This window comes from Cydia pomonella, chromosome 3 (assembly GCF_033807575.1).
Source record: "Cydia pomonella isolate Wapato2018A chromosome 3, ilCydPomo1, whole genome shotgun sequence".
In the NCBI taxonomy this organism is placed as follows: Eukaryota; Metazoa; Arthropoda; class Insecta; order Lepidoptera; family Tortricidae; genus Cydia; species Cydia pomonella.
This window is the reverse complement of record NC_084705.1, coordinates 3179281-3202985: the sequence shown is the minus strand read 5'-3', so window position 1 is coordinate 3202985 and position 23705 is coordinate 3179281. Positions and strand designations below refer to the sequence as shown.

General features: G+C 40.9%; 2 protein-coding genes across 2 annotated transcripts; one reads left to right on the top strand and one right to left on the bottom strand.

Moving 5' to 3' along the window:
• The first annotated feature begins 102 nt into the window (after positions 1 to 102).
• Positions 103 to 6488, top strand: LOC133515799 (splicing factor 3A subunit 1). Its single transcript, XM_061848389.1, has 6 exons — positions 103 to 384; positions 816 to 980; positions 2563 to 2884; positions 3131 to 4413; positions 4908 to 5095; positions 6172 to 6488. The coding sequence occupies exons 1-6, from the start codon at positions 267 to 269 to the stop codon at positions 6271 to 6273; spliced, it is 2178 nt and encodes a 725-aa protein (XP_061704373.1). The 5' UTR covers positions 103 to 266; the 3' UTR covers positions 6274 to 6488.
• A 4595-nt stretch (positions 6489 to 11083) lies between these two features.
• Positions 11084 to 22596, bottom strand: LOC133515802 (xylulose kinase). Its single transcript, XM_061848393.1, has 11 exons — positions 22324 to 22596; positions 21721 to 21803; positions 21376 to 21523; positions 19926 to 20102; positions 17961 to 18194; positions 17167 to 17323; positions 15309 to 15566; positions 14303 to 14476; positions 13772 to 13869; positions 12224 to 12308; positions 11084 to 11650 (listed from the first exon to the last, which is right to left on the bottom strand). The coding sequence occupies exons 1-11, from the start codon at positions 22378 to 22380 to the stop codon at positions 11535 to 11537; spliced, it is 1587 nt and encodes a 528-aa protein (XP_061704377.1). The 5' UTR covers positions 22381 to 22596; the 3' UTR covers positions 11084 to 11534.
• Positions 22597 to 23705: the final 1109 nt, after the last annotated feature.

The window sequence follows — 23705 nt, the reverse complement described above, 5'->3', positions numbered from 1 at the left end:
ATGTGAATGTTGCCAGTTGAAATTTTTTATATGCATAATGCTAGCATGTTTGAGTCACAATTTAAAACGTTTTTGATCTTCGCATGCGACGCCATATTGCAAATCTAATTGACACTGACAGCCAACGTACTAGCGTTGTGTTGGTGAGTGTATTTTACTTATGTCTTTCAATTGCGTAAAGTATTTAGATAATATCTAGCTCACAAGATTAAATCAGAAAGTGAATAGTGTAAAGAAACCACTTCAGGTGCCAGTTTATTGGCATCATGCCTTCAATAGACATGATGGGTCCTCCGGGGCAGCCGATAGACGCGGCGCCGGAGGAGCCTCAGGCGCCCCCGCCGCCGGTCATCGGGATCATTTACCCACCACCTGAAGTCAGGAGTATCCTTTTTATCACCAACTATCAACTTAGGCGATTTGTTATGTGAAGTAGCAACAGCAACAGTTTTTCAAACATAACCTAGATTTATGCTTTGCGCCTATTTTATTTGCATATGACTCTAAATCTTATACTGTGCTATTTCATTAATACGAATGATAAATATATATTGAAAAAATAAACCCTTAAACTGAAATAATTGGTCACAAACTTTCTTAAAACTAATTTTAATGTCTATAATTTGTTTAGAATCATCCGCCTATATTCATCCTACTATTTATACTGTTTTCAACTGTATTATGGAGAAATATGGAACTCTTATAGTCCCTTCTCTTGCATAGCATTGATAATATAAGATAGTTATATTATCATACTTTATTTTTGTAACAAATTAAGTTCCAGCCCAACCAAGATCCTTAACCACTTTCCAAAGATATTGTGGATAAGACAGCAAGTTTCGTGGCCCGCAACGGGCCGGAGTTTGAGGCGCGTATCCGACAGAATGAGCTCGGGAACCCTAAATTCAACTTCCTCAACTCTGGAGACCCGTATCATGCCTACTATCAGCACAAGGTCAAGGAAATCAGGGAAGGGAAAGGTATGGTATAAAATAGTTGTTCACTACCTTTTAGTGATAAGGGACCACTTAACTATAGTTTTTTCTTACATGGCAACATGCAACCTTATCATCAGTTTTTGAAGAATAAAGAAAGCCCTTACATGCTGGTGTGGTGAAAATGTTTTTTTTTTTCCTGAAACCGAAGGTTCGGTTTTGGTTCTAGTTTTGGCTGAAATCGAAACATTTGTAGACATTAAAGTTACGGAATAAAATATCAATGGTACATTGGACTGTTATTTTTTGGCATATGAACAATGAAATATCTATAATTTGTGTAGGTTGTACAAAATAAAACAAGTACAAACAACCTTAAATAAAATGTATTTTTAGTTCAATTTTAAGAGATCATAATCTACCAAGCTTCAATAAAGCCTATTCATTTTACTAAGCAGACATTTGTACACCTCTTATAATCTGGTAATTAGCCGGGTCCACACTGGGCGAGCATACGCGCGAGGCAATTTCCTCACGCACAATACGGGCAGGGTAGACGTGCGCCAGCCGAGCCGACCCACGCGTTTTCCTCACCCGAACAATTGGGACATTCTCAAGCAACAGGTACCACATAGTCGCTTACCATAAGGACGAAATTTGGTTGTATTTTTATACGAATAACGTGTCAGAGCATCCTTATAGTAAGGGACAATGTGGTACCTTTTCCTTGAGAACAACAAAATTGGTGTAGAGCTCATTACTATTGCTACATATTTGTTCCCTAATAGTCAAATATTTTACTCAATGGAGTCAATTAATTTCCAACATTGCAAGTTAGCCGTGCAACCATGGTGCACACAGTGCCAGAATCATAATTATGTTCAAATTTTCCAACTCAAAACATGAAACAAATAATAAAAACATTTAGAGGGCATAATAGGCTTGAAGCTTTTTCAAAATACTGGCAGATAAGGAGCCCGGCCAATACACAAACCAAAGTATTGTCATCCAGCTGTTAAAATCGAAAAATAACCTGTTGCTTAGCAAAATTCATGAGCAAGCTGGCGTTACCATAGGCACAGTTTAAAATATCAGAAAAATATACAATATAGGGACCTATAAAAAGCGCAAAAGGGTTAAAAGAATTGCAGAGCAGCAAGCGCCGTCGGAAAAAAGCGGAAGCTACTAAAAGATTAATCTTTTTACATTTAGATGGATGACAAAATATACGCAAAATATGACCAGACACCCAAAACTACTTTCTGTCATAAGGCGGGTCCACACAACGAGCATAAGCGCGTTTTTTAACCACAATTTTTATGCCGAAACCGAAAACTACGGTCAGATACTACAAATTACCTACTTTCCTTATTTAATGAATTCACCAAAAATTCAAGCATAATATGCATTCTATAATGCTACCAGCATTGGTAACCTATTAATGTTTCGATTTTTTTTCTGTGACATATAATTTTCCTTTTAATTTCTTCCAAAACCATATTTTTTTCTGAAAAAGACATTGTGTAGACTTAGGTTAGTTAATTGACTCTTCTGATAAAGAAATATTTTTGGGCAAATCGGGCAACTCTTCAAAAGTATGACAGGTAATAATCTGCAATGCTCTCAGACACTGGCCCGCCACCGTCCGCCGGCGGCCCGCCAGGTATCCGCGGCGCCCTGGCCCCGGCGCAAGCGGCGCGCCAGCAGGAGCTGCTCAAGGCTGCCGCTCCCGCCGAGCCCCCGCCGCCCCGCGACCCTCCCCCAGACTTCGAATTTCTTGCTGATGCGCCTTCCATCTCCGCCCTGGAGTTGGACATCGTCAAGCTCACGGCGCAGTTCGTGGCAAGGAATGGAAGGCAGTTCTTGACGGACTTGATGAAAAAAGAGGAGAGGAATCATCAGTTTGACTTCCTTCGCCCGCAACATTCTTTGTTCCAGTACTTTACCAGGTAAGTTTTGTAATTAATGGAAACTATTAAAATGAACTTAACAATAGAAGGCAAACAACGAACATGTAGCTTCATAAGTTGTGACCCAGTTAATTCACTCGTATAGCAGGCAGAAACGTTGTATAAACTTGCTTGAAAATGAGATTATTAATACAAATAGAAGTTTTGTGAGTGAAATAACGCAGAAACTCTTTCCAGTAAGCTTGATCCTCCTTGATATAATTAAATTACTTAATTTTGTACTAGGTTACTGGAACAATACACCAAAGTCTTACTCCCACCAAAGGAGCTAACAGCAAAGCTTGGCCAGGAGATCCGGACCGGAGCCCTCGACGCGGCCCGCGGGCGCGCCGCCTGGCTCGCGCACCAGGCGCGCCGCCGCGCCCAGGACGAGGCCCGAGTGGAAAGGGAACGGCTCGCCTACGCCTGCGTCGACTGGCACGACTTCGTGGTCGTCGAAACTGTCGACTACCCAGCCGGGGAACCTGGAGACTTCCCACCACCGACCACACCACTTGAAGTCGGAGCGAGAGTGTTAGCGCAAGAACGTGGTGTGACTGCTCCTATCGATGATGATACAGAAATGCAGCTCGAGTCAGAATCAGAATCAGAAAGCGATGAGGAATTGTCCACTATGGAAGATCGCACGCAGCAGCAGCGGCCTGATGATACCCGCGTTCAAGATATGGAGGAGGACAGCTCGTCGAGCGAGGATGAGCGCGCGCCAGCGCCTCCACCCCCACGTCGTCCTGTCCGCGAAGAGGCGCCGTTACCACCACGTCCGGACCGCGTCGTTGTTAAGCAATACGATCCGAAGCAGCCGCGACCGGCCCCCGCCCCGCCGGGCGACGAATGGCTAGTCTCCCCTATCACTGGAGAGAAGATCCCAGCGAGCAAAGTCGCCGATCACGTCCGCATCGGTCTACTGGATCCTCGCTGGTTGGAACAACGAGATCGCGCGGCGGCTGAACGATCCGACCGCGACGAGGCGCTCGCCCCAGGCGCCGCGATCGAAGCCAGTCTCAAGCAGCTCGCCGAACGCCGTACCGATATTTTCGGTGTCGGTGACGAAGAAACGGCCATCGGTAAAAAGATTGGCGAAGAAGAGAAGCGACGCGATGATAGAGTCACTTGGGACGGGCATACTTCTAGCGTCGAAGCGGCTACGCGCGCCGCTCGTGCTCATATCACGCTTGAAGATCAGATCCAACAGATCCACAAAGTCAAAGGGTTGTTACCGGATGAGGAGAAGGAAAAGATCGGTCCGAAGCCTGTGACGGCGCCGCCGCCGCCGCGCACGGCGCCGCCCCGGCCGGCGCCGCCGCCCGCGCCGCCGCGGCCCGTGGCGCCGGCGCCCGTGCTGCTGCAGCCGCTGCCGTCGCTCATGGTGCTGCCGCCGATGGCGCCGCGCCCGCCGCTGATCGCGACGCCGGTGGCGGGCTACTACGCCCCGCCTGTCGAGGAGGAGGAGCCGGCCGCGAAGCGCCCGAGGACGGAGGATACGCTCGAGCCGGAGTCTGCGTGGTTAGGTGAGTTTCTGGTGCATTTTTCTTCAATATCTAAAGAATATCACTCTTTATGAAATAAAATAAAATTAGCATCACTTGCATTATATTTGAAGCAGATTAGATATATTTAATGCAAAGATTAGAGTATTTATGTCTTCGTTATAACATGTATGTGTGTGCGCCTGAGAGCCTTAAATTTCCGCCTCAAGGAAGATTCAGACTTCAAATCCTGTCACCAAAATAACCTAACTATACTGGTTTGCTCGAGACTCGGCGAATCTTCCATCACAAATACAAATATTGACGGCACCATGAACGACGACGGTACGATGACGAAATCATGTGTGACCGCGGCCGGCAAAACGACCCTCTTTATCGCTTGCCATAAAGACGTCAAGGCGTCCTTGTGGTAAGCGACAACGTGGAACGTTTTGCCGACCGCGGTCACATATTGAGAAGTCATCTATAAAAAAAAACAACAATCTGGCCCATACTAAATTGGTTTGTTTTTCCAGCGCGCCACGGAGGCGGTAACGTAGGCGTGAGCGTCATACTCCCGGCTTTACCGGAGCGCGCGGAGTGGCGCCTGGACGGGCGCGCGCTGCCGCTGTCCGTCGCGCTCGGCGCCTCCGTCGCCGACCTCAAGACCATGCTGCAGCGCTCCACCAACATGCCCATCGCTAAGCAGAAGCTGCAGTACGAGGTAAGTCACATCACTCTATGCCGTAACACATAAAACCTTCGGAGCACATGATAAGCTAAGCTACGGGTCTTTACCAGTCAGTATAGCACTCCCAGCGCGCACGTGGCACCTGGACGGACATGCGCTGCCGCTGCCCGTCTCGCTGAGCGCGTCCATCGCCGACCTCAAGATTTCAGTACGAGGTTAGTCGTTCAGAGGCTTCGTCCCACTTATGCCGCTTAAATATGACATATTTTATCGAAGGAATAGCAACTTTGCATCAATTAATTAGGGTTGAAAATAGATTAACTTACACCGCCTGCTAAAATACTCATAATTAAAACTTTTAGAACGCCATTTGACTTTGATCCTTATTCTTTCACTGATATGTGTTAAATTTGAATATTAAAACGATGCCATTGTGCGGAGGTTGACCTTTGGCCTTTGATCTGGCGCCACTTTTTGATATTTAACAAATTTAACACATAAGTGAAATAAGGATCCGTCAAATGGCGTTCTAATAGTTTTAATTATGTGCCGAAAGATGGCAGTAATTTTACTGTAGCTACAAAGTTTTTCAAATTCTCTTTGATATAACATAACTACCACAATAATATTCATATTGAAGCCTAAGAAATAACTACGTGACATATTTATTTATAAGAATGTTTACATGTTAACATGTAACTAAGGAAATATTTTTATATTACACTTATATATATTTATAAAAACTAAATATAAAATACCTCCCCAAAGCTACCCGCTTCTGGAATACTCCCTAGGATGCTAGCAGCATTGCCCCTTTGCACCGCCAGGCTCAATCTTTGGGCAAAGAAGGAGCCCGCCCTGTGGTTGCCCGAGACACCTATTAGTCGGGCCGACACTTCCTTCATAAATTGCTTTGTGTCGCTCGACCATGGGCCCAGTGTTTCTATGGCAAGCGCCGCAAATTCGTATTGGTCCGTTAGGAACGCATATTTGCGGCGCTTTAGTGTCTGGGCCTGGTCCGCGGCAGTCCCGGGCTTCCGGGCCGATCCTTCAACGTGGGACGGGGCTAGCGAACTATTGCAATTTTAACTTTATTTTCTTGTCCACAGGGTCTATTTTTCAAGGACAGCAACACACTGGCGTACTACAACGTGCCGCCTGGCGCGGTCATCCAACTGCAAGTGAAGGAGAGAGGAGGACGCAAGAAGTAAAAGAGATAGACGTTCATGTTTATTCTGGCATTCAAGTGCATAAACTATGTAGGGCATTCAAAAATCTTATATTGAAGAGTAGATTTTTTGGGAAAAAATAATGAAATATGCACTTAAATATTATTGTCTTTAACGTTGAATCGGTAAAATGACAGAAAATTGTATCTTGAAATAAAATGTGGGACTAGCAAACTAAATAAAACACATGATATTAATATACGGTTTGATTTAATACCACCATTGACTGACTGCCAGCATTCTTCGTGTTTTTATGATCATCACTATTAAGAGGAAACATTAGTAGTTATTTTTCCATACAAACGTTCTCGACATTTTCCTCTCTGGATTTAACCCTAGATGTTTTTTATGAGTTCAATATTATTACTGCCTGTGTCTAGACGTTTTGCTTTTATGATATTCTGGTTTTTATAAGAACTTGGTTTCTTCAAACAGCGCGAAAAACTGCAATAAAAAGCACCGTAAACAGACGCCTAGCATACGAAATCCTAAAATTTCTTTCGGAGGAAAATGTCGAGAACAAAACCTGAGATTTTTACGCTAGGTTTTTCGTAAACCATAGAGTAACTAATACATACTGTGCCTTAAACTGTTTTTGACAAGTTTTCAAAGATAATAAAATATGACATTGATTCATCAAGGCGGTTTGTTTAAAAAAGACCTACCGGGAAACGCGGAAATCGAAATTTAAGTTATCAGCCTCTTCATCGCTCGAATTTGTAAGAGTGATAGAGGTTAGAAAAAGAAATTTCAATTTTCTTGTTTTGTGGTAGAGAGTTTCGCATAACATTCCCTATTTTAGCAGCTGTCCCCATCAGCGGAAATATTTATCTCAAATCGACAACGGAAATATCTCAAATCTGAGAAGGGTGTCGTTGCAGCATTCTCCATTCCAGCCTATTTTGGTCTTTCGTTCTCACTTCTTGGTATGAGTGGCTACAGCACCAGCCTTTAATCTGTGCAAAAATAATTCGAAATAGAGGTGGATTGTCAAAGAAAACTTTGTAGCCACAGTAAATTTACTGCCATCTTTCGACACATGATTAAAACTTTTAGAACGCCATTTGACTTTTATCCTTATAGGGACCGTGCGCGTTGGAGGGTCTGCCATCTTGTGGCCGGAATCGGAATTATATACATGTACATTTACACATCACGTGTTTTCTTGTGCATAGTAGGTGCTGCCATCTTGTGGGCTACATCGGAACAATAAACATCACATTTACGCCTCGCGCCAAAAACTGACGGCTCCTGTGCTGCCTCCTACAGTTCATGCACGCTCCCTATTCTTTCGCTAATATGTGTTATATGGAAGGTAGAGTCAAGGAACAGAAACTCCTTAGGCAGAATTGTTGCAAAAGTGTCCAGTTGTCAGCTATAAATAATAGTTCCAAATCTCTCGAGTAGCGCTAGAGTAGCTAAGAACTTAGGCGTTATTGACGGAGTGAAGTGCGCTGTCTATGATTCGATTTTTTCTCAAGTATTCTAGGTGTTGTAGCGCCACCTATTTATGGTTTTTTGTCGGACACTTTTTGGTATATGGCGATTCTGTTCCTTGTGTTCAAAGGCTACGGGAAAAAGTGCGTCAAGTAAAAAAATCCAGTGATATCTTTTTCATTCAAGGTGAAATGCGATTCGGTGAATTACTACAACAATTTTATACTTTTGGGGTACAGGTCTAACAAATCGTAGCGCCATATAATAGAGCACAGGCCAAAGGTATAGCGGCATCGTTTCGAGCGATGACGCTCTACCTCTATTTTAAATTCTCATTGATCTGTGTCATGTATATGCGATCTTTCTTTTTTCTCAAATCTGTCCTCTAGGATTGTTATATTAACCCTTAGGGCCTAATTGTGTTCAAATATTACCGTTGCCCTTATATACAAGATATTTAAACGAAAGTAATTTGAGAATACGTTTTGTAATAACTCGTATGTGATATTTTTTTTATTTACTCTGGCTACTTCTACCAATAATGAAATGATTTAAACTTATAGCCAGTTCAGTGGAAGGTAAAAGTGGACACTAGAAAATAAAAAACAAAAATTAAATGATATTTTTTATTAAAAACGCTTAAAAAATACAAGCTTGCAAAAGCTTTACTGTTCCATGTTAGATATACAGATATGTAATATATTAAAATGTAAAATATACAATTAAATATTGCACTGAAAAACACCATTACATAGTGATATGCTTGTGATGTAGTATATAACCCCCTTATTCATAAACGTGTACTAAAGTTACGATGCCGCTGATAATCGTTTATCCCTTTCCGACGTATTGGTATGATGGAAAGGGACAAACGATTATTAGCGGCATCGTAACTTTAGTACACGTTTATGAATAAGGGGGTTAAGAAATAAAGTGTAAATACAATATAAAATCTTCATATTAAACTTAACAATATTTGTAAGTATGATAATCACATGGAATGTTAGATTCTTAGATCACAAACTAAAAATTAATTACCATACAAAATAACGGAACACTTAAGTAATAGTACATTACTATACAGGCCGGGAAAGGAAGGGTTGCAGGCCAAGTAGATATAGACGGCCGAGCGTGGCGAGGGCGATAAGGATACGCGGCTGGCAACCCTGTTTCTCGCCGAAATTTGTATAGTGCTTGCAATTAAATTAAAAAAAATTGACAATTTGTTTTATTCGTAGGTTTACACAGCTAAAAACAAATTACGAATGTACAAGACGTTGTGTCACAATTTGACGTTTGAAAAAAAAAAGAAGGTTGCTTGAAGACTGAGGCTTGAGTCTGTATGAAATTCCTTTACATATCATCTTCACTCATCGCACCGGACACATAGTACATATTTCCGGACCTAATTCGAAATAAGTCATGTCAACATTTCATTGCAAGTTTGAGAAAAGGTACATTAACATTTAACCTATTGAATGTTAGTTACTTAAATGCAGAGACCAGACACACTAAATCTATATTTAACCGTTTTACTGACCAGTGAAAAAATTGTGACAGTTATATTCTACAACCCTGTAGATGCAAGGAGTTTTGCAAAACGACCTTGAAGCTTTAAACTAAGAATAAATAAATAAATAGTATAAAGACAATCCTACACAAATTGATTAAGTCCCACGCTAAGCTCAAGAAGGCTTATGTTGTGGGTACACAGACAACGATATATATAATATACTTAAATACATAGAAAACATTCATGACTCAGGAAGAAATAGTAAAGTCATTTATTTTTGTGTAGAGCATATAGCTCATCACACAAATAAATGCCCTTACCGGGATTCGAACCCAGGACCATAAATAAGAATAGAATTTTGAATGCGTTATCGCATCCTCACGACTCAAGGGGTCGATGGAATGTTTTAGAACGCACGTCATGTGCCGACCGTATGTTGTTTGACAAACCTGACATGTATTTTTCTTTTTCATCCAATGTATATGTATTTTTCAAACTGAAAGGGTAAGCCGACAGATGCCCTCTCTGTAGTATTTTGCGAGATTATATATGGAGATGACACCTGTCACCGTACCCTTCGTGTTTGAAATACACTATTGCCTGATTTTCACTGTCAGCTTCCATCACTTCTAAGAAACGTTAATGTCTCTCTGTCGCATTTGTATAAGAATGATAGAGATACATTACCGTTCTAGATTCTAGAAGTATAGATAAATTCACGAGCGTAGGCATTCACAGGCCGGGGGCTCCCCCCCCCCCCCCCCCTTAGGGCTCAAATTACAATGTATGCCCCTGGATAACTATATCACTCAATTCTATAAAGGAACTTAGACCAAAAATTCATACCAAAATCTCACAGCTAACAGTAGTGCGAAAATTGCATACATATTTATAAGTGTATCTCTGATACGTTAATATAGATCAGTGTTATATAACAGAGAGACAATAAATTACAAAACGTTTTACACATTTACGCCTCGCGCCAAAAATCTGACGGCTCCTGTGCTGCCTCCTACAGTTCATGCACGCTCCCTAAGGCCCAGCTATATGAATGAAAAATCCAGAATTTGCCACAGAAATTTGAACCTATAGTGCAGGGAATAGAGTAGATATTGTTGAGTTTGAAAATTAAACAAAAAATAAGAATGCAACTTTGTTCCAATAGGGAATACGCGAAACTCTGCGTAGGGGGCGCCACTACCACAATCCATCACAATCTGAGGGCCTACTGCGAAACAAGAAAATCGAAATTTCGTTATCTAACCTCTCTATCACTCTTGCATATTCGAGCGATGGAGAGGCAGATAACTAAATTTCGATTTTCGCATTTCCCGGTAGGCCCTTTGTAAACAAATGTCATATTTTATTATCTGTAAAATTGTCAAAAAATCAGTTTAAGGCACAGTATGTATAAGTTATTCTATGGTTTACGAAAGGTGCTAGTGCTGCACTCTAGCGGCAGAACATTGCAGTGATACTTCCTATTAAATTGTATCGAACTGGAACAGTACTATAAGTAGGCCTCTGGGCCTTAGGAGTATTTCAAGATACACAGCAACTGATTGTTTTTAACCTTTTATAAGGCTTAGGCACTTATATTTGGGCACTAGGAATGTATACTGTGGAATTTTTTTTTTTTATACTACGTCGGTGGCAAACAAGCATACGGCCTGCCTGATGGTAAGCAGTATCCGTAGCCTATGTACGCCTGCAACTCCAGAGGAGTTACATGCGCGTTGCCGACCTTAACCCCCTCCCACCCTCGTTGAGCTCTGGCAACCTTACTCACCGCCAGGAACACAACACTATGAGTAGGATCTAGTGTTATTTGGCTGCGATTCAAATTCAATAATATCCAAAGATTGTCATTATCTATTTGTGCATTGTACGATTGCCAATACCTGTATTCGCGATAGTATCCTCAAACCAAACTGATGGCTGTGATCCTATTACCAAAGAGATTTTGATATAGTGGTGTATTGTCAAAGAAAACTTTGTAGCGACGTAAATTTACTACCATCTTTCGACACATAATTAAATTACTTTTATTTAAATACATAAAGATACAGAGTATAGGCCAGACCGGTCGTAATGTTATTTTATTCTATTCTATACTTCGGTCGTCAGTTTGGTTTGCGAATATTATAAGACTGCATAAGCTGTATATCGCTTGCACTAGCAAACATAACCATGATGAGGGTACAATTCTGATGTAGTAAACTATTAGTGTTTTTTTTACTCCGGCTGATTAATTCTGTTAAATTGGCTTCGATATGCTGTTAAGTGTAAGCGGTTACTGTAGTTTAGGGATGTGTTGGAGCATGTCGCGGTAGCGGGCGAGCATGGGCGTGTAGATGGTGGCCGCGTCGGGGTACGGGCTGGCCACCGGCGCTAGCGTGGGCTCCGATCCTGGAATGAAATAAATAAATATTATAGGACATTATTACACAAATTGACTAAGTCCCACAGTAAGCTCAATAAGGCTTGTGTTGAGGGTACTTAGACAACGATATATATAATATATGAATATTTATAAATACTTAAATACATAGAAAACACCCATGACTCAGGAACAAATATTCATGCTCATCACACGAATAAATGCCCTTACCAGGATTTGAACCCGGGACCATCAGCTTCGTAGGCAGGGTCACTACCCACTTCTATGCATGTTTTTTTTTTAATAAATCAGGATAATGTTAGTTGACCTCCACATTTCGGTAAAAATGTAAAAAAAAAATATATAAGGTAAGATTTACGAAATATGTCTATTTTTAGAAATTTCCATCACTATGCTGACTGAACTGACCTTAAGCGTCGCAACTCGAGTCGATTTAAAACACTCCCTTCGGTTGTGTTTTAATTTATCGCCACTCGTCTCGAATTTCCTATTTTTCGCACTTGTATCGTAATGTACTATTAATTAATAGGACAATATTATGATGGAAAATTCCATCACCACGCAAAGGGTTAAATACTTACCAGTAAGAGGGACCCCCGTCGTGGCGCTCCAAACCTCCGCGGCGCGAGTGGCCGCGCCCAGGAGCGCGGCGTTCGCGTGCTGCTCCTGGAACACGGCAAGTTCGTGTATAGTTGGATTTGTAGCCGGCCCCGAGCGGCTAATCCTTTGTCTATTGTTAACTAAAACCGCGCGTGCCACTACCTGCAAAAAAAGCGGCCAAGTGCGAATCGGACTCGCCCATGAAGGGTTCCGTACCATTTATGACGTATTAAAAAAACTACTTACTAGATCTCGTTCAAACCAATTTTCGGTGGAAGTTTGCATGGCAATGTATATTATATATATTTTTTAGATTTTTCATTCTGTTATTTTAGAAGTTACGGGGGGACACACATTTTACCACTTTGGAAGTCTCTCGCGCAAACTATTCAGTTTAGAAAAAAATGATATTAGAAACCTCGATATCATTTTTAAAGACCTATCCATAGATACCTCTCACGTATGGGTTTGATGAAAAAAGATTTTTTTAGTTTCAGTTCTAAGTATGGGGAACCCCCAAAATTTATTGTTTTTTTTTTCTATTTTTGTGTAAAAATCTTAATGCGGTTCATAGAATACATCTACTTACCAAGTTTGAACAGTATAGCTCTTATAGTTTCGGAAAAAAAGTGGCTGTGATATAATCGGACAGACAGACGGACATGACGAATCTATAAGGGTTCCGTTTTTTGCCATTTGGCTACGGAACCCTAAAAATGGTCCGGTCTCTTTAACCGGTTATTGAATTAAAACTTCTATGGTAATTGAAGTAAGATTCAAAATGAAGAAATGGAAAAATAATTTGCGATTTATTGTGTGGTCCCTATACGGTTACTGAGTGCCGGCGAGTCGAACGCTACCAAACCAGTCTAAAATGTGTCCTCGATATGCGGAACAAAGGCGCGTTATCGGAGAGCGCACGTACACTGGTTTTTTGAGCGTTGGACTAGCCCGCGCACTATAGTGTTTTACTGAAATGGTAAAGCGAAATTGATCCATATTTAGGGACCATGCGTCTACAATCGCTTGCCTGACACTGTTCGAATAGCAGCTACCACCGCAGCCTTTAAGAAAAAATTAAAAATGTGGCTCATGACTCACTTATTTTATAGCTTTGAAGAGTTCCTTAACCTACCTATCCTAATATGAATCATAAGTAAGTGTTGTATACTTTGCCTTACGCGTAATAATGTTTAAACCATAAATTATGTATGTATAATACCAACAATGGTAGCTGACCTGTAACTATGTTATTAATAAAATTACTTGTATTTACTTATTTGTATTTAAAGATAAAGAAAATTTTATTTATAGTCAAAAACTGTGTAAAAAGTAAACAGATTACCCATTGAGAGCGTACAATGGTGGGTTGAGTTTGAGTTTAACAGAAAGAATTTGTCAGTATAATAATAGTAAAGGATAACCCTATATTTTGACTAGCATCGAGTAGATATATATTACTTTGAAAAAGAAAATGGTATCGAGTGCGGAGTTAAACAATTTCTCCAGGTTTTTCTTCTTTTGAATACCTGAACATAGACGGGCGTGTTGAACACGTCGGCGAAAATTTGCAGCAGCTCCTTGTTCACACTAGCGCCTCCCGTAGCGATTAATCGAGAATTTGCATCTGAAACGGGTAAGCGATTTATTATATAATATATTATGCGGGGCAAATGATATCAGTCGATTTCACAAAGTTCATTAGCTACCTACTTCTTCGCGGGAACGGCGGAAACGGGAGCCTAGTCAGCGTACCTGATATGTATATATAGTATATCCACGGTTTTTACTTCGATCAGGGTGTGCGTTTTGCCATCAGAAATATCGGAGCGACCAAGGTGCTCACAAATATCTCATCACGCTCTTTTTGTCAAGGCATTAGAGTGCGTATTCAGATATTAGAGGGTCGGCAACGCGCATGTAACTCCTCTGGAGTTGCAGGCGTACATAGGCTACGGAGACTGCTTACCGTCAGGCGGGCCGTATGCTCGTTTGCCACCGGCGTAGTATAAAAAAAGACAACTATGTATAAGTATAGTCAACAATGTAATGGCACCGACCCAGATGGAAGCCCATGTCCTCGGCGTGAGCGCGGCGCGCCAGCGCCTGCCCCTCGAGCAGCGCGCGCGCCTCGAACTGCGGCGCCGGCGCCGGCCGCGCGCGCCCGCAGCCGTCCGCCAGCCGGCGGCCCGGCGCGCCGCGCGGCACGATCTCCGCCGTGTCGTAGTAGATACCTGCACGGGGAATAATAATATTAACACATTCACTGCCAGACAAAAAACGGCGCACTACCCCAGAAACCGGTGGTCTATAGCTGCGTACAAAACAACCCGCCCGGCGGGTTGTCCGGCATCTGAACAAAGTTCACGAGCGCCCACCGGGTGAGTTCCCGGCAGTGAATGCTTTATTGCACACTACAAAAAAAAATGGTACAAAGTATGTAAAGGTAAAAATATGGTAACAACATTTTTTTTTTTTTTTATAAATATTATAGGACATTATTACACAAATTGACTAAGTCCCACAGTAAGCTCCATAAGGCTTGTGTTGAGGGTACTTAGACAACGATATATATAATATATAAATACTTAAATACATAGAAAACACCCATGACTCAGGAACAAATATCATCACACAAATACATGCCCTTGCCAGGATTTGAACCCGGGACCGTCAGCTTCGTAGGCAGGGTCACTACCCACTAGGCCAAACCGGTCGTCACAACAGCGATCTCTTCCAGACAACCATATAATATATAATAAATAATATTCAATAAGGGAATATTCATTTTCAATCTCGTTCCTTACTTAGGCAACTCAGCAAGTTTCGTTGCCTAAACACGGTACTCGAGTGAAAAGCTCTCTTTTATATCACGATTGCATAAAATACTATTTTATCTCTTCATTTGAAATTTATCAGCGATCCATTAGTAATACAAATTAATTCCATACACAGAGTGCATACGTAGGTATCCCTCGAAAGGTCACTAAAGGCGTCCCACCTTGCTGCCTTAGTAAGTGACCTATGGATCATGTCATACACTCAAACAAATCATATGACACTTACCCATATATCCCATATTTCCTCTGACAGTAGCCCTCAGCAAATCATTAAAAGCGTCCCAACTCTGTCCGGCTAACCTATCCCTATGATTCTGCCTTGTAAGTGACCCGTTGGCGAAGCACAGTAAGGCCATATAGGGGGCCTCGGCCGGCCCCACGAGGACGTGTCCCGCGGGAGGGGCCTGCGCTTGGTCGAGGCCGAGGAGGAGTGTGTCCGATGTGCCCAGGCTGAGGCCTACCCAGCCGGGCCGGAGGCGGAGTCCTTAAAAAAATTTTACTATGAGCTATTATGTCAAATTATTAAATAAAATTACATTTGAATCGGTTGATTGGTATGCAGTATGTTTTTAAGTCCAACTTTTATACTTTTTTGGAATGTTTTCTTTAGTGCAATAAAGTTTCAGCAAATAAAGAAACAACTTAGTTCCCAAAAACGTACATACTTACGAATTATTATTTAGTAGTCGCATTTCGGTGAAGGAAATCATCGTAAAGGAACCATAATAATTATTTTAAAGCCTAGTTATTTATTGGGTTGGAAGGTCAAACGGCACGCGCTTTCGTACAAAAACGATTGCCACCAGAGATTAGGTTGCCCAGCAGACCCCTCCCCATAGTTTCTACTTCCCCCCCTTCTATGTAAAATCATCATCAATCTTCTATGCAAATATAACTCTATTCCGATATACTTAAAGTATAATTTACGTCAAAAAAGACAAGTTGTCAATCGTCGAATTTATCCAGCCAGCTGTTTATATTTGCTAAATGATTATATCATCTGATCGTCGTATATCTTATCTAAGATGTATTACGCTTACTTCTTATCCAACACTTGAGATAACATTGAATTACTTTATAATGGGTTAGATTATAATACAAACAGTAAGGTTTGGATAAACAATATGTGGTTAGTTTTAGATTATTTATTTATGTTAAGGAGAACCAACTGCTTTGAACGTACAATAGGGCAACAAGATTGAAACAGAAAGCCAATTACAGGAACTCACAGCAAGCACTTCAATTTCAATTAATTTTAATTGCATGATTTGCATGCAAGTTCATTAGCAGGAACTTGCATGCAATTTTCATTACATTGCGGTATCTGATTAAACTTTTAAATGCAGTTTACCTTAGTAGTCGGTAATGTAACGTAAATTGCATGCAAGTTCATGCTAGTTTACGCCTCGCTTGTAAAATAAACTTGCCTAAAAACGTGCAAGAAAGCTAAACAATAACTATTTTATTTTTTATTGTTAGCATAGAATAAGCGCTGGTGGCCTAACGGTAAGAGCGTGCGACTTGCAATCGGGAGGTTGCGGGTTCAAACCCCGGCTCATGCCAATGAGTTTTTCGGAACTGTACGAAATATCATTTGATATTTACCAGTCGCTTTTCGGTGAAGGAAAATATCGTGAGGAAACCGGCAGGCGTACATAGGCTACGGATACTGCTTACCATCAGGCAGGCCGTATGCTTGTTTGCCACCAACGTAGTATAAACCGGACTATTCCCAATAAGGCCTTTACCCTCTGGGTTGGAAGGTCAGATGTAATTTACTTTAACTTTTGATAATTTGTTATACATATATGCCAGTATATCTCGGCTCGGTGGGTCCCAACTAAGATACCGGCTCAGCCTAGTTTGGGACACACAGGACAGCATAAGCGACAGCGTATAAGACAAAGGAAATATGTTTCCTATAATATTCTTAACTTTATTTCAAAGTGTTACGTAATTTATAAAGCCGCAATAGTTAGGTATTACTATAGGCACGCTCATCGTGGTACTGGTGTACCCAGTTGGTCCTATACGAGTATTGTCTTATCATAATAAGAGTTTGTTTATTTATCTACAAATCTCACCCGCAAGAGCAGAATTATTGTCGCCCGTGAACGCGACCACTTGGCAGTCGGGTTTAAATCCGTATCGTTCCACGAAGTACGGCGCGATGGTGCCTAGCACGCTCGCCGTGGGTACTGGGGTACCCAGTTTTTCTGATAGTGTTTCATCGCCGCAAGCCTAAAACATAATTAATATTATGGGACACCCTTACACAAATCATTCTAGTTCTAGACAGTTCTAGTGTAAGCTCAATAACACAACATTTGTGATACTGATACTAAAATAAATGGAAACCGTCAATAACTGTAGGGACAAACAACGGCCTGCCTGAAGGTAAGCAGTTTTCGTAGCCTATGGACGCCTGCAACTTCAGAGGTACATTCGCGTTGCCGACCCTAACACTCCGCACCCTCGTTGAGCTGTCGCAACTTTAAGGAAGACAACACTATAAGTATGGTCTATCAGTGTTATTTGGCTATGGTTTTCTGTAAGGTGGAGGTGGCTTCCTCAGTTGACAGATATTCATGTTCAAAATGCAAATGCTCTTACTGGGATGCAAACGCAGGACCACGAGTTTAGTATGTAGTGCCATTATCAACTAGACTAAAAAAATCGAATATGGTGTAAGAAGCAAATCTGATAAGTCTATTTCAAATTGCCTATTTGACCTAGTAGCAAGCTTACAACAATACTAGAAAAGAGATATATACTTGGATGCATCCTTACATACCAGTGTTTTGATAATAGTTCACCAAGCAACGAAGTCTACAAGCGGTTAAAATATGAAGAAGCTATTATGCAAAAAGAATTTTACCTTAAGGCACTCTTCACTCCAACTCTTACTATGCACATCAAGCAGGTTCATCCCGGAGCCATCAGACAAGTCAATGTCAGCTATCCGTCCCAGGAACAGACTACAAGCGAACGAAGAGACCAGTGATATTCTCGAAGCCGCCTGGTATACCCTGGGCTTGGTGCGGAACATTTTGCGGATCTGTGGGCCTGTGAAACGCTCGTAGGCTGTTGAGCCGGTGATTTTGGCGAGAGCCTGCAATGGGAAATGAGTCTTAAGGCCTTGCAGCTGGAGTTCTTCTCCACTATACTACTATAAATAAAATAAAAATTGTTTATTTCGGACTAACATAATCCATAGATGTGTTAGTAGAATGTATCTTAATAGCCTAAGGGTTAGTGTACACAAAGAAAACAATGCAAAAAAAAAATTAGAATTAAAGACACAATAAACAAAATAACATTAAAACACTTACAAAATACTCCGACTTTTAGGGCTACTTGTCCCTTCCTATCGTAACAGCAACCCAATATTTAATTAGCGGGCTGTCAAGACGCTCGGCTACACACCTCAGCATGCTGTTGCCACTGCCGCGCACTCGTTTCAGCAGTGAGGCTATTCTTTTTCGCCTAATGGCAAAAAAGTCGTCCGCCCTAGCATCGGCAAACATGCCAGATGCACTGCAGTGCTTCGGCAGCCTCAACAGCATCCTGAGGATGTTGTTGTATTGTAGACGTATTGTGTTGTAGGCCCTCAGTGTAAATTTCACCCACAGGCTGCACGTGTAAAACGTTTGACAAAAAGCGTCAACTTAACCTGTTCGTTACACCGTGCAAACCTGCGGGCGATCATATTGCCTCTTACAGCCATCGCTGTTCTTTCCCTTTCCATATCTGTATCATCATTCAGTTCTATAGTAAGCATATGACCTAGATATTTGACCTTGTCAACTATTTTAATGGCACTCTTGCTTATGTTATATTTTCGTGCCTTAAAGATGAGCAACTCGCTTTTGGTGGCATTGTATTTAAGTCCGTGCTGTTGAGCGTATCCCTCACACAGTTTAACAAGTTGTTTCAACAAGTCGATTAACGGTCCCAACAGGACCATGTCGTCCGCGTAACTGATATTATTGAAACATGTGTCTCCTATATGACAGACACGTTTACTGCTGATGATGATTAGATACAACACCTGTCTCTCTTTTTTACAAGTTATTGAGATAAAATATCATTAGCGTTTGTGACAGGTAAAAGTTGAGCAATGCAATTTTTTACTTTACTAGTAAAAATAACTTAATCTTCATAAAGCGCTAAAAAGAATATAACGTGCAAATAATACATGTTAAAGTCTTTTATTTGCGTTTCGTAATAGACATCTGAATATGGTAACGTTGCTTCTGACAAATTCGATTATTTTCTTTTTAAATTTATATTTTATTTCTTTGTCAGTGACTGAATGTCACTATGCTATGGTGAGGTAAGGCCAAGGCTGACATGATAAAAGTATGGAGTTTACCCTGTCGTCTACCCAGAACAGAACCTTTGTTACGCGCGGAAATCTGCGGCGATTGTAACCCCAGTCCAAAAGCAGTTTTATTAAAGATCAAAATAAAGCTTTCGACTGCGAAATTGCTCAGGCACAGAAACAATCCGTCGTAACAAATCTGGGATGGCCCGCGCGGGTGGGGAGACAGGAGACAAGGGCAACAAACAATGGCCGGTAATCTCCGGCCTGGGTAGATAGAGGAGTGCTATATATTGATAGCTTTTATTGGGAGAGGACGGGTTCAATTACTGACATCACCTACAATTTGGTTTTGGTTATTGGTGTCCCAAAGTTTATTCATTAGGCGGGTCCACACAGAGCGAGCCAGTGCCTCGCCTCTGCCGAGGCACGTCTACACTGGCCGATTTGTGCGTAAGGAAATTGCCTCGCGCGTATGCTCGCTCTGTGTGAGCTCGCGCTCAGCTACAATAATCCTACCTCAGAACCTCCAACTGCCTCCTCGAGTGCTCTGCAGTCTACTGTAGTACTGGAATCCATCCAGACGGGAGAGTCAGCCACAAAGGCAGTGGCCAGTTGTGTGTGCAGGAACTCCTCGGAAGACAATTTCGAGAGACGGGCTTCACCATCTTTGGACCACCATACTGAGCCGTGTTGCTGCAAGATTTAATTTAATATTATAAATGATTTGTGTTGTGAAATGAAAGCTTAATGTATTTTGAGATATAAACTTTTTATTAGCAGTACTATTAAATCAACAAATTTTTTTTTTTATTGCTTAAATTAATTTTTTATTTGAGATTTATCATTCAAAAACTACTACTGATAGCCAGCTACTATGCACTATGCCATAATACAATTGCCTCGTTGCTCTGCCTCGAGTCGTATCGGCCTGCTACTGTAGCAGGCCAATACGACTCAACTCATCTATTAGCCGGGTCTACACAGAGCGAGCATACGCGTGCCTCGGCCGAGGCGGCGCGATCGGGCGAGGAAAACGCACGCGCTGCCTCGGCCGAAGCATGTCTACACTGGCCGGTTCGTGCGTGAGGAAATTGCCTCACACGTACGTGCTCGCTCGCTCGCTCTGTGTGACCCACCTATTGAGTGACAATCTGAGTGTGTTATGATTATAACTGCTACCAGGTGATTGATTTTTTCTGTACTGTTCACTTTTGTTCTACTTACAATCAGTTTTAAATCTTAAATGTTACTAACCAGTATGGACCATTGTTGTCTATTGAATAAATAAATTGAATTAAACTGGAACTACACTCTAGAATTTGTCTGCATTTTTAGCCTGTGTTCCCAATGCCAAATGTTAATTAAGATTATTTAGAACAGTTATTTGAACTGTCTATGACCTCTACAGGTTTATGAAATACTGTGGATAAAGCCAAGTCAAGCATGACAATTATTACATTGGGAAATTGTGAATATGCACATTCTCTGGAAAGTATTACTTATGCAATTTTATTACTTACAATCTGTTTTAAATCTTAAATGTTACTAACCAGTATGGACCATTGTTGTCTATTGAATAAATAAATTGAATTAAACTGGAACTACACTCTAGAATTTGTCTGCATTTTTAGCCTGTGTTCCCAATGCCAAATGTTAATTAAGATTATTTAGAACAGTTATTTGAACTGTCTATGACCTCTACAGGTTTATGAAATACTGTGGATAAAGCCAAGTCAAGCATGACAATTATTACATTGGGAAATTGTGAATATGCACATTCTCTGGAAAGTATTACTTATGCAATTTTATTACAGATACATTTAGCCTACCACCTGTGAATAGTATGTTTTAGGTGCCACTTCTCTTATATTTGAAAAGAGTCCAAGTCAATTCAATATACCTTAACGCTTTTATCCTAAATCTACATTATTTATAGTAATGAGGAAATAATGTAGTTCAATCATACCTGTGCTGCACCAGATAGTGCTTCAACAGTAGAGAAGTCTACTCCAGCAACTATGAGCCTATCCATCACCATGTCCAGAGCCTTGACCCATAATAGTGGTGGTGCCGTCACCTCACCCCGCTCCCCGCGCCGCACCCCACCGGCTGTCCTGATATGGAAAAATGTTCTTTTAGTACAACAAAAATATTCTTCTTTCATGCTAATTATATTATTTCGGCCCAGGTAAGTACTTGATACTACTCGTTTTGTTTTGCCCTATTTTAGTTTGACATACATAGAAAAGTTTTTATTTACTAACTAGATTAATTTGAAGCAGGAAAAATTGCTTAAAATCCCTGTACAAACCTGAACTCTGGAAGATCAACATCAAATTCAACATCTGCCTCTTGCAGTATTCCATAGTCCTCATCTATTACTAATACTTTGAGCTGCAACAAATATTTAAAGTTTAAACATGCCACTAAAACTGTTTACAAAAATGTAAAGTATGACTGCTCCATTCAAAGCTAAGTTTGTAAACAACAATGGTATTCGAAAAATTGTCGATATGATCTAATATTTATCTATTAATGTACGTCAAAAGTAATGGTAAAGTGCCTACAAATTTCAATTGGTCAATCAGTGCAGATAAATAAAGCACAGAGGCTATCTCTCGATAAGTTCAATGTCAAACTACCTACTTGCTGTTTACGTTGCTATGATAAAATTTTGGCCAATAATTCATACAGGCTTATTAGAATTCATATTACTGCAAATACGCACCTTATTAGAATTTTAACAAATCACTATCACACATTCACTAATTATAAAAATATTCCAATTAAGCACTGAGTAATTAAGTTATATCTGCCGCGCTTAAATTATTATTTTGACAAAACTTTTGAAAAAAGAATACAAATGAATTCACTACTGAGACATGTTTAATTCATGTTTTTTTTTACAACTCACCCTCTGTGTACTAAAATCAAAACCCAAAAAAGTTTTCTTCCGTGTGACTTCGGTCATTTTTTGACAGCCAATGACTAGGTGCGTTCGAGAGCGGGTGTGTTCACCACTTCGCACCGCTCTCGTGACTGAATGCGGCTAATAAATATTCGTCACAATACAGCGCGGTTTCACGCTATCATTATAGAGCAAAACTATTGTATTTTATTGCTCCAAGCTAAGAATTCCGTTATCATTCTCGTAAAATTTGACATAATTTTGATAAGAAATCAGCATCGTAATCGTCTACGCTAACACTTGAACTACATAAACTACCTACTAAAGACTCATAATTAATTTTAGAGCAAAAATCGACAAATTTTATCAGAAACAAATTAAAGCTGCCAGGCGAGAGAGCTTTGTAAGCCAAAAACCAAATGGATTTAGGTATGATTACACGACTCATCTACAGTGTACCATATCTCTACTTTTGACTTCGGTTCGTTAGGTTGCAAAGAAAAACATAAACAGATTTAAATAAGTAGGTAAAATTTACCTACTTATCGCTAAGCAGCCAGCTGTGCAGAAGATATAGTACTAGTGCCCGGTACCCGTATGGCGGGCCGCTAAGACAATTTTCTAATGATATATGGCTTATGAGACGAATCACCCGATGCACAGAATAAGTAACAGTATTATTATCCCGATGGCAAGCGATTACCGTCACCAATGGACACCCGTAATACCAGAGGGATTTTAAGTACGTTGCCGGCCTTTGAGATGGGAGTACGCTTTTTACTGAAGGTTTGCAGGTCATATCGATCCGTAAATACCGCAGGCGACAGTTCATTCCACAGTTTCGCTGTCGCGAGGCAGGAAGTCCTGGAGAAACCCACAGTTGAGGACTGCCAACCGTCTAAGTCGTGACGATGGAAATGTGGTCGCGTAGAGCGATCGTGAAAAGAAGCGGCTCCGTTGGATTCGGTCCAGATCCAAAGGATATTACATTCTGCTATAAGACCTATATATTTTATGCAGCCTGCACAGTTCTTATGGATAATAAAGACGAACTTTATGATAGTAGGATGTGAAATAAAACCTAACATACAGTTTGATCTGCCTATAAATGGGTGTGAATAAGGTAGTGGACAGGTGTGTCGTAATTTCCGTGCTGCCTAAATGGGTGATAGCGTGGCGGGCAAGTTCAGTGACCTATTAAAAGATGGTTGATGAAACATTTATAGTTTTTATCAAACATTTTGAAAAATGAAAAATAAAAAGGAAGCTTGAGAAGGGAAATAACTATTACTTAAATTTAAGAATTAAACCCCTTACGCTAAGCTTTATGCCAAAAAAATCCATTTCATGCCAAAAATGCGTTATTTAATACTTAGGTAGACATTTTA

Bases quoted from the DNA above. Each gene is read 5' to 3' on its own strand.
- LOC133515802 (XM_061848393.1), bottom strand. From the start codon at position 22,380: ATGACCGAAGTCACACGGAAGAAAACTTTTTTGGGTTTTGATTTTAGT. The intron at 21,804-22,323 runs GTGAGTTGTAAA...TATTTGTTGCAG, and splicing joins TTGATTTTAGTACACAGAGG to CTCAAAGTATTAGTAATAGA. The intron at 15,567-17,166 runs GTGAGATTTGTA...AATTTTTTTAAG, and splicing joins CAATAATTCTGCTCTTGCGG to GACTCCGCCTCCGGCCCGGC.
- LOC133515799 (XM_061848389.1), top strand. From the start codon at position 267: ATGCCTTCAATAGACATGATGGGTCCTCCGGGGCAGCCGATAGACGCG. The intron at 385-815 runs GTATCCTTTTTA...CACTTTCCAAAG, and splicing joins CCCACCACCTGAAGTCAGGA to ATATTGTGGATAAGACAGCA. The intron at 981-2,562 runs GTATGGTATAAA...CAATGCTCTCAG, and splicing joins GGAAATCAGGGAAGGGAAAG to ACACTGGCCCGCCACCGTCC.